At 47.6% G+C, this 15,267-nt stretch overlaps 1 protein-coding gene across 1 annotated transcript in view; it reads right to left on the reverse strand.

The window, feature by feature from the left end:
• Window positions 1-15,267, reverse strand: part of LOC132834997 (glutamate receptor ionotropic, delta-1-like) — an 831,861-nt gene that overhangs the window by 85,028 nt on the left and 731,566 nt on the right. Inside the window, exon 9 of the mRNA XM_060854217.1 lies at window positions 393-494. Within this exon, the coding sequence (XP_060710200.1) occupies window positions 393-494 (102 nt within the window). The remainder of the gene's footprint in view (window positions 1-392; window positions 495-15,267) is intronic.

The raw sequence follows: 15,267 nt of genomic DNA on the forward strand, positions 1-15,267 counted from the left end.
TTCAAAACTGGAGGGCATATTTTCAAGGTGAGAGGAGAAAGATTTAAAAGGTACTTGAGGGGCAAGTGTTTTCACACAGAGGCTGGTTTGTATATGGAATCAACTGCCAGTTGAAATGGTAGATGCGGGTACAGTTACAACATTTAAAAGACATTTGCATCAGTACATGAATATGAAAGGTTTAGAGGAGTATGGACCAAACCCAGGCAAATGGAACTAGATTAATTTGGGAAACTTGGTCAGCATGGATGAATTGGAGCGAAGGGTCTGTTCCCGTACTGTATGAATCTCGGACTCTATGAGTTGGGGCTGGGGGTTGACAGAGAGGAGGGAAGGGGATGCAGTACTGTATAAGTGTGAACAGTAGTTGAATTGGTGTGGTTTCTAGTTACCAGAATAGTGACCACTTTCAGAGTGACTCCTTGCATGTCACTTTCCAAACGCCTCTCCTGGAGACTCCCATTGAGGCCTTTCACTGGATCCCAGACAGCCAACTGTAGGGGACAAAAACAAGGACACATTCATGAGTCAAACCAGCCTCGTCAGCTGGCAGTGATGATAAAACTTCAAATTCTCTGACAGCCAAACGTTCTTGCCATGGGTTTACTCAGCTGTCTGTCAGTCTCAAATCCACCTGCTCCAATCATCCTGAAACTCAGCTGAAAGAAGATGGTCACATTTAGTGAGACTTACTTTAACCTGAGTAAGAGGAGAGTCAGGAGATTTACAGAGGACTTGGATTGGAATGGATTATTCTGCGCCATTACTGGGTCCATTTGGGGAAGGAATTACAAATACTGCAGGAAACGGTTTATATTTCTGACATGACCTCTTGACCTCACGGAATCTGAAAAGGTTTTACAGCCAATGAACTATCTTCTGCCGTTGTCATTGTTATAATCGAAGGAAAATGTGGCAACGTGCACAATGAGCTCCCATAGACAGCAAGGAAATAAATAGTTAAAGATTTTGTTTTAATACAACTGCAAACAACGGTGAATGCTGCAACTAGAAAATACTGTACAGCTCAGTTCCCCTGGCACCTGTTATTCGGTGTTCAGACAATGTGGGCATCACCAGCTGGACTAGAAACTGTTGCCCATCACTAATACCCTTTGGGTGTTGATGAAATGTCATTGAATTGAAATGTTAGCTCTGTTTCTTGCTCCACAGATGCTGCCAGATCTGCTGAGTTTCACTAATGTTTTCTGTTTTCCATTTGTTTTAAGCACAGCACTCCCTCAGCACTGACCCTCTGACAGTGCAGCACTCCCTCAGCACTGACCCTCTGACAGTGCAGCACTCCCTCAGCACTGACCCTCTGATAGTGCAACACTCCCTCAGCACTGACCCTCTGACAGTGCGGCACTCCCTCAGCACTGACCTTTCGACAGTGCGGCACTCCCTCAGCACTGACCCTCTGATAGTGCAACACTCCCTCAGCACTGACCCTCCGACAGTGCGGCACTCCCTCAGCACTGATCCTCCGACAGTGCGGCACTCCCTCAGCACTGACCCTCTGACAGTGCGGCACTCCCTCAGCACTGACCTTTCGACAGTGCGGCACTCCCTCAGCACTGACCCTCTGACAGTGCAGCGTCCCTCAGCACTGACCCTCTGACAGTGCAGCGTCCCTCAGCACGGATCCTCTGATAGTGCAACACTCCCTCAGCACTGATCCTCCGACAGTGCGGCACTCCCTCAGCACTGACCCTCCAACATTGCAATGTTCCCTCAACAGTGACACTCTGACAGCGCGGCACTCCCTCAGCACTGACAGTCTGACAGTGCAGCACTCCCTCAGCACTGACCCTCTGACATTGCAACATTCCCTCAGCACTGACCCTTCGACAGTGCGGTGCTCCCTCAGCACTGACTCTTCGACAGTGCGGCGCTCCCTCAGCACTGACCCTCCGACAGTGCAGCACTCCCTCAGCACTGACAGTCTGACAGTGCGGCACTCCCTCAGTAATGCTTTGTAATGCTTCCAGCTAGCCATGTGGCCAGCCAAATGGGGGTTTCCGCTCTCTAACTGCAGACATATTGACTTCCTATCTCTTGTGCCACAGTTGTACCTGCAGCTCAGTGAAGCCCAGCAGCAGTTGCAGCTCCTCGGGGGGGATTCTCAGATTCCAGTCTGTGGCTAAACATCCTGAAGTGAGGTTTGAACCCAGGAGCTCTGAGGGAGGGAGTGTCCTCCCATAATCCTTGGACTGACATCGGTAGTCTTGTATGCCTTGGTCATGGAGGGTTACCGGAGGCTGGTTTTGGTTGGATAGTAGTGAAGATGTAACAGAGTGCTAATGCGAATGGACTGGAATGCACATTGCAGCTTGAAGTGTTTGATTGTTATGAATATGTTCATGGATTGTCTGACAGCAACTGGCATTGGTCATTGATCAGGATGCCTGTGTAACACTGCAGTCCCATGCAACTGACTCTTGACAACAGTCAATGGCAGAGGTTCAATATGTGTGATTGATAATAGCAGATGCTGACAGTAGTGAATCACTGATGGACTTATTTCCACTAAGTGCCCATATCTCATGAAAGCATTGGCTTGTTACTAACCAGAGACAACAGCTGCTATCCTCCTTAGTGGCTATTTCCCAACAATGAGTCCTGGCACTGAAACGCTTGCCAGCTGTTTGACTCCTCACTAGAAAGCTGGAAGCCTATGCATTGACTACTCATTGATTATAACCATCCTGCCCTGGATCTTCACTCAGTAAGACTGCACCATTCTCTAAGGAAGGGCTTTGTAATTTGTCTGTGAAATTCGCTCAGAGGCAGGGTATTCTCTCGTTACTCTCGAGACGATGCTGTCAGTTGGGTGTTTTTAGTCAATGATCCAGTTAGCAGCAATGCCCCAGGATGGCTGTGAATGGAGCATTATCCGAGCGTGACACTGAGGGAGTGCTGCACCGCTGAGGGAGCCAGCCTTCAATCTGACTTTAAACTGAAAGCTGCTTGGTTTAACTTCAAGCAGAAAGATATTCCTCCTCCTGATCACAACGTCTTCTTCAACCAACACTACAAACGAATTAACAGCTCAGCCATATCATGTCAGGTTCTAAAGCCTTGCTGTACACAAATGTCCTTGTTTCTGTCACCATGATAATGATCACTGCAGGTCTCTCAATTACTAACTCATGCCCAGACTGATCCCCTCTTGTTCAGTGAGGTATCACACAATGTGACATTTAGAGATGCCATTTCAGTAAAGCAGGATGTAAACCCGTACCTGACAGAGCTGGTAAGTAGATTGTGAGCTCCAGACTAGTATAGGCAGGAGCTGGTCTCTTTCTGATGTTCTCGGACTGGCAGGGCAGTATAACTGCAATCTCACAGAGGTGCCTGACACACACAGTCTCATAGGCAGCAGCTAGCTCCCTCCGAGGTTTCTGTGAGTGTGTTGTCATGATACACTTTGCCACACCATGTCTTCAGCCTTGTCAGCACCACATTTACAAATTCCACTCTCAAACTCTTCCACCTTTACATCCTCCCACAGGAGGAGTCACCTCACGGACCAAGATTCCAGCGAGCCAGACAATGTCCCGGAGACACAGGTATGAGTCTCATCATGGTCAACCATGATCTTTGATGTTTAACAAATTCTGGAATTCATAATGGTGGCCATGTAAACACTGCAGATAATTATTGTTATAAAAGCCCAACAGGTTCTTTATGGGAGAACCTGGTCTGGCTGATAGCAATGTGGTTGACTCTCAATTGCCCTCTGAATTAGCTGAGCAAGCCTTTCAGTTTAAGGGCACTTGTGGGATGGGTGCTAATTGCTGGCTTAGACAGCAATGCCCACATCCCATTCAGGAATATCATAAAAAGTCACTTTTGGGTCAGTCTCAATAATTTGCTCATTCTGGCTGAGTGACACTCTGCTCTTTGCTAACTGAAGCTAAAGCATTGCCAGTTATTCCTGGAGTAAACGGCCTCAACCTGTGAAATCTGCTCAATTAATACTTGCTGCTTTTGATCTGAAGGATCTTGTTGCAGCTTAGGGTTCAACAGGATGATGAAACTGTGAATAGGCTGGAGCTCAGCGTCCTGGGAGGGTAATTTGTTTAATTGGGGAGGTGAAAGTGTATGTGGCAGGAGGAGAAACATTGGCGGCCATTTTCCTGGTTGGAGGTGAAAGGGCAATTTCTGGATGTAAGCTGCTTCTACTACTGTCCATCAATTACACACAGACACTACACCAGCCAACATTAATGCAGCCTTTAGCCCAGAGTTTGAAAGTAGTGAGAGAAATTGCAGCTTTACTGTCTGCACATAAACTAGGAAAGTGGTCTCCTTGGCCTCATTGAAAGTTTTATTCACAGAACTATACTTGCGACAGGTTGACTTGCACTGATTGTAGAATTATTTACTGAGCTTTCTTTCATTCTGCGGACAGAGGCGATATTCTTGTTAGGAATTCCACAGTAACTGTAGAATTATTTAGTTCCAGATGTTATTTTCTGTAGATCATCACAAATAAAAACAACTACAAACTGAAGGGTGGGATGTTGTTTAATGAGTTGATATCATCTTATTCAGCAAGTCAGGCCCATGGGTCACAACATCCCCCATGGCACCATATTCACCATTACACTGCTGCCACAAACTCACTCTAACACCCTCACTCAAAGACAGTCTTCTTGAATCCACATGATCCCCTCAGCAAGGAGTGGGGGAGGGGTGTGATGTTCTTTCTGACACATCATTAACTAGCAACACCCCCTGACCCAGCGACACACTCCCATGATCCTAACCTGCTGCCTGACTGCCTATCGCTGGAAAACCGAAAACTGTTTATGGCCATTGGGGAGGTGGGCTGCGGGTGGGGGGGTGTGAGAAGACCACTGACTCAGAACTTGTAACTCAATGCTGAAGCTGAGTCATACTGGACTCAAAACATTCAACCTGTCTCTCTCTTGCTTCCAGAACCACTGAGTTTCTCCAGCACTTTCTGTGTTTGTTTCAGACTTCCAGCAGCTGCAGTATTTTGCTTTGATTGCAATGTGACTAACTCTCCTCTGTCCTCAGAAAGGGCCCAGAGAGCCAATTAATTCTAGGCCATCTGGGAATGAGCATCAAATACCAATGTATCCAGGGGCATTTAATGAACGTTTGCATAAACTGGGAATTGGCCAATGGGAGGTCCCATTTCCCCAGTGAAACAAATAGAAAATTGTCCAAAACCAGGGGAGGGAGGTCTCAGTCAGTTTTTCACAGGGTTTTCGGAACCTCAAGCCTTTTTACAAAAACATCTGTCACCTTCGAAGGTTTTGGCTAATGAGTAATCGAGGGTGTTAGAAATGGTCAAACAATTTATTAAGCAGGAGAGCTCAAAGCAAACAGTAATAATAATTCACCTTGAACAGTACTCATTACGCTGCCAAACCTCTCCAGTGAATTTACAAAGGAGCAGGAGAATCATTTGAACCCAGCAGGAACTTGAGGAAGGCAAAACTGAAAGAAAAGGTGAGGTTTGAAAAGGCAGGATCTTGAGAATGATTGGGCTTGAAAGGGAGGCAGACACCAGAGATTTAAGAGTGAGCTGCAGGCCGCTGGCTCTGATCAATATCAACAGGAAGATCAGAATGAAGAGATCAACAACACTGCAGCTTCCTGACTCTCAGATATTTTTCCTCATTTTTTCTAGCACATCAATCATTGCAAGCTAGCACATGTCTCAACATCTCCAGCTTCCCCATCTTCACATCCCCCCTCCTCCCCAGCCCCCGCTGGGCTCTGAAGCACAGGAGCTGACTCAGCAACATGGAAAATCTCACAAAGTAACTGTTGCTCCTTGGAGCCAAACACAAAATGTGCAACAGAGGTTTAAACACTCACATTCAGATATGAAATTAATTCTCAAGGTGTTTACATTTTCCATGTTGTTACCAAAATTAAAAAACTCCACAAAACAGAGAGTGCAGCCAGTGCTGGGGCCAGAGAGTGCAGCCAGTGCTGGGGCCAGAGAGTGCAGTCAGTGCTGGGACCAGAGAGTGCAGCCAGTGCTGGGGCCAGAGAGTGCAGCCAGTGCTGGGGCCAGAGAGTGCAGTCGGCACTGGGGCCAGAGAGTGCAGCCAGTGCTGGGGCCAGAGAGTGCTGTCAGTGCTGGGGCCAGAGAGAGCAGCCAGTGCTGGGGCCAGAGAGTGCAGCCAGTGCTGGGGCCAGAGAATGCAGTCAGTGCTGGGGCCAGAGAGTGCAGTCAGTGCTGGGGCCAGAGAGTGCAGCCAGTGCTGGGGCCAGAGAGTGCAGCCAGTGCTGGGGCCAGAGAATGCAGTCAGTGCTGGGGCCAGAGAGTGCTGTCAGTGCTGGGGCCAGAGAGAGCAGCCAGTGCTGGGACCAGAGAGTGCAGCCAGTGCTGGGGCCAGAGAGTGCAGTCAGCGCTGGGGCCAGAAAGAGCAGCCAGTGCTGGGGCCAGAGAGAGCATCCAGTGCTGGGGCCAGAGAGAACAACCAGTGCTGGGGCCAGAGAGTGCAGCCAGTGCTGGGGCCAGAGGGTGCAGCCAGTGCTGGGGCCAGAGAGAGCAGTCAGCGCAGGGGCCAGAGAGTGCAGTCAGTGCTGGGGCCAGAGAGAGCAGCCAGTGCTGGGACCAGAGAGTGCAGTCAGTGCTGGGGCCAGAGAGTGCAGTCAGCGCTGGGGCCAGAGAGAGCAGCCAGTGCTGGGGCCAGAGAGAGCAACCGGTGCTGGGGCCAGAGAGTGCATCCGGCGCTGGGGCCAGAGAGAGCAGCCAGTGCTGGGGCCAGAGAGTGCATCCAGTGCTGGGGCCAGAGAGAGCAACCAGTGCTGGGGTCAGAGAGTGCAGCCAGTGCTGGGGCCAGAGAGCCCAGCCAGTGTTGGGGCCAGAGAGAGCAGCCAGTGCTGGGGCCAGAGAGAGCAGCCAGTGCTGGGGCCAGAGAGAGCAGCCAGTGCTGGGGCCAGAGAGTGCAGCCAGTACTGGGGCCAGAGAGAGCAGCCAGTGCTGGGGCCAGAGAGTGCATCCAGTGCTGGGGCCAGAGAGTGCATCCAGTGCTGGGGCCAGAGAGAGCAGCCAGTGCTGGGGCCAGAGAGAGCAGCCAGTGCTGGGGTGAATGAGTTGGGCTGTTAAGCTGAGACAGTGAGCAGTGACTCGGGCCAGTAATAAATGTGAACAGAGATGATCACTGATGCTAGTGACAGGGAGCAGTCGCTGTGACGGTGATAGGGGTTTGTGAGGAATGACCAGACCGTATACGATACTGTTCTGTTTGTGGTTCATGGATGGCTATCTGTCAACTCCAACTTCAAAGCACCTGATCACGGCAGATGGCTCGAACTTCTCCAGGATAGCGTTCCTGTTTGTGTCCCACATGTTCCCAGTCAATCCACCAATGTCAAGCTGGTGTTCTTCTCTGATCACTGCCTCCTGCTGGCCGACTGTCACCTGCAGGATGACCAGGGGGCTGGCAAGGGATTGTGGGAGCGGGATGTGAAACTGTTGGCCCCCAGAAACCGTTGAGGAGCTGAAAAGGGAATCCACTGAACCATGAAGCCCCTCTTTTAGTCTCCAGCCGACTGGTGGGAAATCGTCAAGAGAAACATCAAGAGGTTCTTTATGGTCAAAGGTGTTCAGAAGGTGAGAGAAAGACAGGGAAAACTGTCCAAACTCCAGAACTCCAAAGCAGAATCTGCTCCTGCTGCAGATGATGGGGGTTGATGTCATGGGGAGCTTCAGGAGGTGAACAGCCAGCAAATCTCGGTCTCTGCCTCAGAGATCTCCAAGATAATCTTCCAGTCCTAGGTCTGCACCTGGACGCAGTATGAGATATGCTTGCATTTCTTCTTCCAGAAGGTGCACAATAAGAACTCTGAGCTATGCAGCCTGAAGGAAGAACTGGCTCAATAATGTCATCTCAGTCTGACATCCTGAAGGTCAGCAAATGCTTTTATGCCAGTCTGTATGATACAATGCCCACAGGAGGGCAGTAGGATGGGTTTGGAGGGACCTCTTTCTGGGGGCTGTTGAGAGGGAGGGCTTGTAGGGGTTTACAGCAGGTATTTGTCAGGGGGTTGGTAATTCAATATTGGGGATTTAGAGATTTGGGAGGGGCACATTAGCAGCATGCCCTACACCTAAATCACAGGAAATTCACACCACATTGTTCACTGCAGACAATCTACATGGAGCTTATACTGAGACTGACGAGGATTGAAAGGAGGCTGTAGGATTTACCCAGGTTGAGCTAGAGAGAAGAAATCTCCAGTATAACCTTCACAGAGGAAGTCATTTCTTGGATAAGAAATTACCTGTTGAGAAAGCAAAAGAAGACAGGCCAATAGGAATGGAGAATAGCTTTGGACTAGTTCTAGTGGGCGGCACGGTGGCACAGTGGTTAGCACTGCTGCCTCACAGCGCCTGAGACCCGGGTTCAATTCCCGACTCAGGTGACTGACTGTGTGGAGTTTGCACGTTCTCCCCGTGTCTGCGTGGGTTTCCTCCGGGTGCTCCGGTTTCCTCCCACAGTCCAAAGATGTGCGGGTCAGGTGAGTTGGCCATGCTAAATTGCCCGTAGTGTTAGGTAAGGGGTAAATGTAGGGGTATGGGTGGGTTGCGCTTCGGCGGGTTGGTATGGACTTGCTGGGCTGAAAGGCCTGTTTCCACACTGTAAGTAATCTAATTTAATCTAATAAAGTGTCCACTTAAGGGAGAGAGTGGAGTATAAATAGGACAAGGGATTATCAATTATGTTAAAAATCTCACAGGGAAACGTTTCTGTATTTTAGACATAAGTTGGCTCTGCCGTAATGTTTAGACACTGCTGCTTTGGTTTTATTTGTTGCAGTACTAATTAAATGTACTAGTTAAATAGAACAACGTACAGGGTTATAAGGAAAGGAGAAAGTGAGGACTGCAGATGCTAGAGATCAGAGTCGAGAGTGCGGTGCTAGAAAAGCACGGCCAGTCAGGAGCATCCGGGGAGCAGGAGAATCAACGTTTCGGGAATAAAGAAAGGCAATAATTTAACACAAAGTTTGAGAGACAGAGCAGACATGATGGGCTGACTGGTGTCCAACTGCTCCATACTAATTCTATAATTCTGTCAGCTGTGCTGCCCATCTTCAAAAGTCAATAAATCCTTCTGCAGGCTGTGTGTTGGAGATTTGTTTTGTTTTCATTCATTTCGAGGATGAGGGTGTCACTGGCTAGGCCAGCATTTACTGTCCATCCCTAATTGCCCGGGGGGATTGAAGAGTTAACCACATTGCTGTGGGTCTGGAGTTACGCGTAGGCCAGACCAGGTAAGGATGGCAGATTTCCTTCCCTAAAGGACATCAGTGAACCACAGATGGACTTTTCCAAAATTGATAATGGTTCCATGGTCATAATTAGATCCTTATTTCCAGATTTTAAAGATCACTGCACAGAGGTCATGCTTTCCACATGTTCCCTGGTTATTTTTGATAGAACCCTTCACATATTTTTATGGTTGTCTACAGTTCCACAGGTCCACGATTAAGAACGCTTGGTCTAAATGGGACTGATATCCCTAGAAATACGTTAAAGGAGCCACTGCTCTGTTTTATTACTGTACTTCAACAGATTTGCAGGGCTGCCATTAATTTGCCTCTGACTAATAACACATTTCCATCGCTTACAAGAGAATGTACAGAGAACCCAAAAAGGGAAGAAATATTTCAATAAAACTGTCTCTATCTATAACTGGAAGAATGTTGAATGGTCAGTTTCTTGGTCCTTACTGTAATTTTCTTGCTAACCCACATGCCCTGAACAGTAGGATTGACAGCACTGCAGCGTAACCCTGACTTATCCCAGTTCCATTTTTGGATGCAAACGGTTGGTGAGCAGTGACAGGGCAGTTAATCCCATCCCGGTGCTCACCCCCGCCCACACATTCATCAGGGCCTTTGAGCAGCTTTCACAAGTGGAGACTCTGCCGGATTTTACTCACTGAAACTGATGATCCCTCACCGAAACTCGACATTATGTCTCTCAGGATAATACAGACATCAAACCTGATTTTAAATCCCTGGATGGGTATGTATTACACGAAACCAGGTAGCACTGTGAGAGCCTGCAACCGTTCTGAAATATGCTATGAATATTGCAAACTGTCTTGAAAAATGACTTTACATTTTGGTTTTAACATATCAAGTTGGAACCAAATTCTGATACAAATTCAGACTTTGCTGTTAGTTTATCCCTGTGTAATACATAAAGGAATTCAGCTGATATCTTTTAGTCTCCCTGTGGGTCCATATTCACTCTATTTTCTCTCCACACAGATGAGCCTCATGTCTTGTTTCCTTCCGGGGATAGATACACGAGATTAATCTGACTCAATTCCCGTTCACTCGGTGAGGAACAACCATTGCACAGAAAGGGTCCGGGAGTGTGTGGGATTGAGTTGGTGGTCATTCTACCATTCCATCTATCGATCAATTTATTTTAACAAGTTATTGTTGACATCTCCTTGGAAGCGTGCAGCTTCGACCTCACGGTGCAATTTATCTTCAAATCATTTCCTTTCCACAGGATTGATCAAACCTACATCACGTGTTGCCACCTGACACCCCCTATCCAATCAGAGAGCAGCATTGAGTAAACACAGGGATGGAGAGCACAGGCTAGAATGAGAAGGTGACACAATGCTAGACTCAGCTAAATTGCAGAACAATGTGTAATAGCTATTACTGATTCCCAGTATTGCCTGAGCAATATTAAACTAAATGCAAAAATTAATCAAACGTCTCTGACATGCAGCTGAAAGATAGCACAAGATTGATAATATTGACTGTGCTGAGACGCTGAGCTGGATAATGAATACTCAAACAGTTCTCAAGAAGACTTATGCAGGTTTGAAACATTAATTCTGTGTCTCTCTCCACAGATGCTGCCAGATCCACTGAGTTTCTCCAACACTTTCTGCCAAGAATATTAGCTTGAGTCAGGACTGCTAAAGTGGGAAGGAATGGCAGCAGCTGAGTCTGATGGTCTGATAGATAAAGGAGATTAATGTGTCTTCATTCTTTCCTTGATAAAGCTTGTGTCTGAGGGCTGACTAGATGTAGAAGACAGACATGATTGGATCAGGGAGTCACTGTAAATCTCCCTGCTTTAATCACCCACCGCTCACACACTCATGGGACTGACCCTGGCACCACCTCCCATGGTAAGGTGCCCAACAGGTAGATACTAGCGGAAGTAAAGAGCTCCAGTTATAGACGCCAAGAATTGTGAGATAGTAACTGTTCTCTCTTTCAATACCAGGATCACACAATATATTAAAATAAAAAGACAAAAACTCAGACAGCTGCATCTTTGCTGTCTTAAAGACTGAGATCCTGACGGAGTTCAGAGCAATGTCATCTGTTCGAGGAAAGTGCCAAATTCTGGTAAAATCTCCGAAAATACCCAGCTGCAGCTGCATGGAATTAACAGCTGGGATAATGGAGAGACCGTCTTCACAGGTTCCAAAAGGGTGGCCCCAGGATGAAGAGAAAAGAACTCCAACGGAGGCCAGGAAGACGAGAAGACCAAAGTAGCAATAAGAATCCAAATTTCAGTCATTGGGAAAGGAGATATTAGTTGGGCTTTGAAGAGGTTGGAGTAATGTCCCTCGGAAGAGCTGAAGCTAGGAGGAGTTTTCTGATAAAATGGAAAGGTTCAGCTTTTTGTGGGTGAGGGTGACTTGATGACATTGGCCATCTGATGAAAGCAGATGTAGTCTAATCACAATCAACATGATTGGACGCAGAATAGAGTTAGTCAGATTGAGAAAGAAGACACCTACTAAGTGACACCTTTACAGGGAGAGGTCTCCCTCTGCTATTTGTCAGTCAGCAATCGCAGATCCACTCGCCTCAAGAGAGAACTTTGACAATGCAGCACTGCTTGAGTATTAACCCTTTAAAAGTGACCCTCCGACAGTACAACACTCCCTCAGCACTGACCCTCAGAGAGTACGGCACTCCCTCAGCACTGACCCTCCGACAGTGCGGCACTCCCTCAGCACTGACCCTCCGACAATGCAGCACTCCCTCAGCACTGACCCTCCGACAGTGCAGCACTCCCTCAGCACTGACCCTCCGACAGTGCAGCACTCCCTCAGCACTGACCCTCGGACAGTGCAGCACTCCCTCAGCACTGACCCTCGGACAGTGCGACACTCCCTCAGCACTGACCCTCGGACAGTGCGGCACTCCCTCAGCACTGACCCTCCGACAGTGCGACACTCCCTCAGCACTGACCCTCCGACAGTGCAGTACTCCCTCAGCACTGACCCTCCCACAGTGCAGCACTCCCTCAGCACTGACCCTCTGACAGTGCGGCACTCCCTCAGCACTGACCCTCGGACAGTGCGACACTCCCTCGGCACTGACCCTCGGACAGTGCGGCACTATCCAGTAAGATGACCAATGGATCACCATACACTCTGGAACAATTAGGCAAAAGTAAGGACTGCAGATGCTGGAAATCGGAATCTAGATTAAAGTTTTGCTGGAAAAGTACAGCAGGTCAGGCAGCATCCGAGAAGCAGGACAATCGACGTTTCGGACAAGAGCCCTTCATCGGGGATGCTCAAAACGTCGATTTTCCTACTCCTCGGATGCTGCCTGACTTGCTGTGCTTTTCCAGCACCACTCTAATCTATACACTCTGGAGCAACTAGCTAGACTAAGTCGTAGAGTCCGGGGTGAGCTGTATTTGAATGTGTAATTAGTGAGGAAGCTCTTATTAATTTGAGCACTGGGCTGTACTTAACCAAGATTTATTTTTAAAGTAATTTTTAATGGCTTTATTAAAAGACTTTCCTATTTTTCATCAACAGTAAAGTGGCAGGCTGTATCTCAGAACATGAAAGGTAAAACTGCACTTCCTGTCAGAGATTTATCTTAAAGATTTGATCCTGTCGTCTCTGAAATGCAGCAATGTGGGTTTCAGTTGGAGCCTTTCATCTCTTAGCTTTAAATGGTGCTGTGGCTGCATTAGTCCTTCACAAATAACATGTTATCAGTTCATTACAATATTATATGTTTGTCAGTCACTATCTATTACACATGGTTCTCAGCTGCCAGTCAGAGACTGAAAACCCGACAAAGATTGGACGCAAATAAATCATTCATGTCAATGTTGAATTATTTACTCCTGCTGAATGTATTAATTTGCTCTTATCTAGTTGTTGTCTGCATTGATTCAGTGGGGAATTGGTTGTGCTGTTTAATCTAAAGAGAACAAAAACTATTAATCCACAACTGCAGCCACATATTTACAGAAAACAATGTGGACACAGTGATGAATTTATGTTCTAATCAACTACTCAATGTGCTACAGAGGCACACAGACAGCAGGAAGTATAAAGACAGCTTCTTTTAGTTTCTCTGTAATTTTGGCTGTGGATCTAAATGGGAAAAGAATCCAGGACAATGGAAGGCATGGGTCCAATGGAACTCCATGTGAGTTGTGTTTACACTGCTACTCTGAAAACTGTTGGGGTGTAGGGATAAGATGCCATGGCACCGGGGTGGGGGGGGTTTGTGAGTGCAGAGTGAGGTGTCGCTAGCACCAAATTGGTTTGTGCGATTCCAACCAGTTGTAGGTGCTGTGGGCATCAGCCTGACAACAGTTTTCTGATTGGATTCTGAACAGCTTGAGAGTGTGACAATGGGAGAAACCTCTGGAATGCTGTCAGGGCCAGTTCTGTGTCACTCTCTGTTGGCAATAAAAACACCTGAAGCCAGAACAAGGTCAGTTACTTCCTCCCACTAATTGCTGCAAACTGTTGCTTTTAAGAGACTTTGCAATTGGTGTGTCAATTGCTTTGTCGCTCCTGCGAAGAAATGAAAGGTCCTGGAGGAAGGAGATCAAAGATCAGAAGGTCATGGGAAGCAAAAGACACATCCCATCAAATGCTGTGGACTGGTGCTATCGAACATGCTTCGCCAGTTTTTCTCTCGACTATAAGTTCACTATTTCTGTCTGTATCCATGTGTAGGGGTTTAAAAAGGGGTTAGTATTTCAAACAATAGAGTTAATTCATAATTTTGTTTACCTGTGACTGGAACCTATTTATTTTTAATAAACAGTGACTCTTGTGAAGTCCAGGGACCCGGTCAGTGTTTTCTGTGGACCTGAGTCTATCAACAGGAAAAGTAGGGATTTTGCATATTTTGATTTTGTACTGTTGTACTTTTGCACCGATCTTGGCAGTAGTGAGCTGGAGAATGAATGTACCTCCCCCAGTGGGTGTGAAAAGTAGTGGGTTGAGCCCTCAGTCAGAATGTTAGAGAATGGTCACTGGCCTCAGTGTATCTGTGCTATGGAAGAGAATCATGTGACAGATTCCAGTCTCCTGACCTTTGCCCTGGTGAATCAGAAGGTTAAGAACAGGGTAAAGCTTGGTGATGAGGCATTAGTTTTTCTTCCAATGTGCCAGCTCCCACTGTACTGCCACCAAACATTAGAAGCTGAGTCACTCCCGGAAACCCTTTGTTACTTGGGCACTAGTGACCCTGTAATGTTTAGTGAGGAATGGGCTGGGGTTTCTCTGCTGTCCTCCTGCTCATGAATGTTATGCTGTAAGGTGCAATACTCCAAGAAATAGTGAGGCATCTCTAGGTGGAGGTACACAGAGTTCTAGATTAGATTACTTACAGTGTGGAAACAGGCCCTTTGGCCCAACAAGTCCTCACCGACCCGCCGAAGCGCAACCCACCCAAACCCCTACATTTACCCCTTACCTAACACTACGGGCAATTTAGCATGGCCAATTCACCTGACCCGCACATCTTTGGACTGTGGGAGGAAACCGGACCACCTGGAGGAAACCCATGCAGACACGGGGAGAATGTGCAAACTCCACACAGTCAGTCGCCTGAGTCGGGAATTGAACCCAGGTCTCAGGCGCTGTGAGGCAGCAGTGCTAACCACCGTGCCGCCTATTGCAGGTGTGAGCTATCGGATGCCTCTTGTACCATCACTGCTACTTCCATCAGCCACACGGGGTGAGGAAGAATGGGATTTGACCAGGATTCATGCTCCTGATTCATATCTAGTGATGGGAGAGGAACAAGACCAACTGTTTTACCATCCATGGTGCCCAATAATATTCCAGCATGGATTAGGGCCTGGCAGAGTGAGGGCAAGCTCAGCGGGAGATTCAGAAACTCAACACTAGCAAGAGACAGTGTCTTTGGAGGAGGAAGATAAAATAAGAATGCCTTCAAAACTGGAGTGAGACTCCACGTGGCCCTGACCAGGTGGCACAATGCTTT

This window comes from Hemiscyllium ocellatum, chromosome 43 (genome assembly GCF_020745735.1).
Source record: "Hemiscyllium ocellatum isolate sHemOce1 chromosome 43, sHemOce1.pat.X.cur, whole genome shotgun sequence".
In the NCBI taxonomy this organism is placed as follows: domain Eukaryota; kingdom Metazoa; phylum Chordata; class Chondrichthyes; order Orectolobiformes; family Hemiscylliidae; genus Hemiscyllium; species Hemiscyllium ocellatum.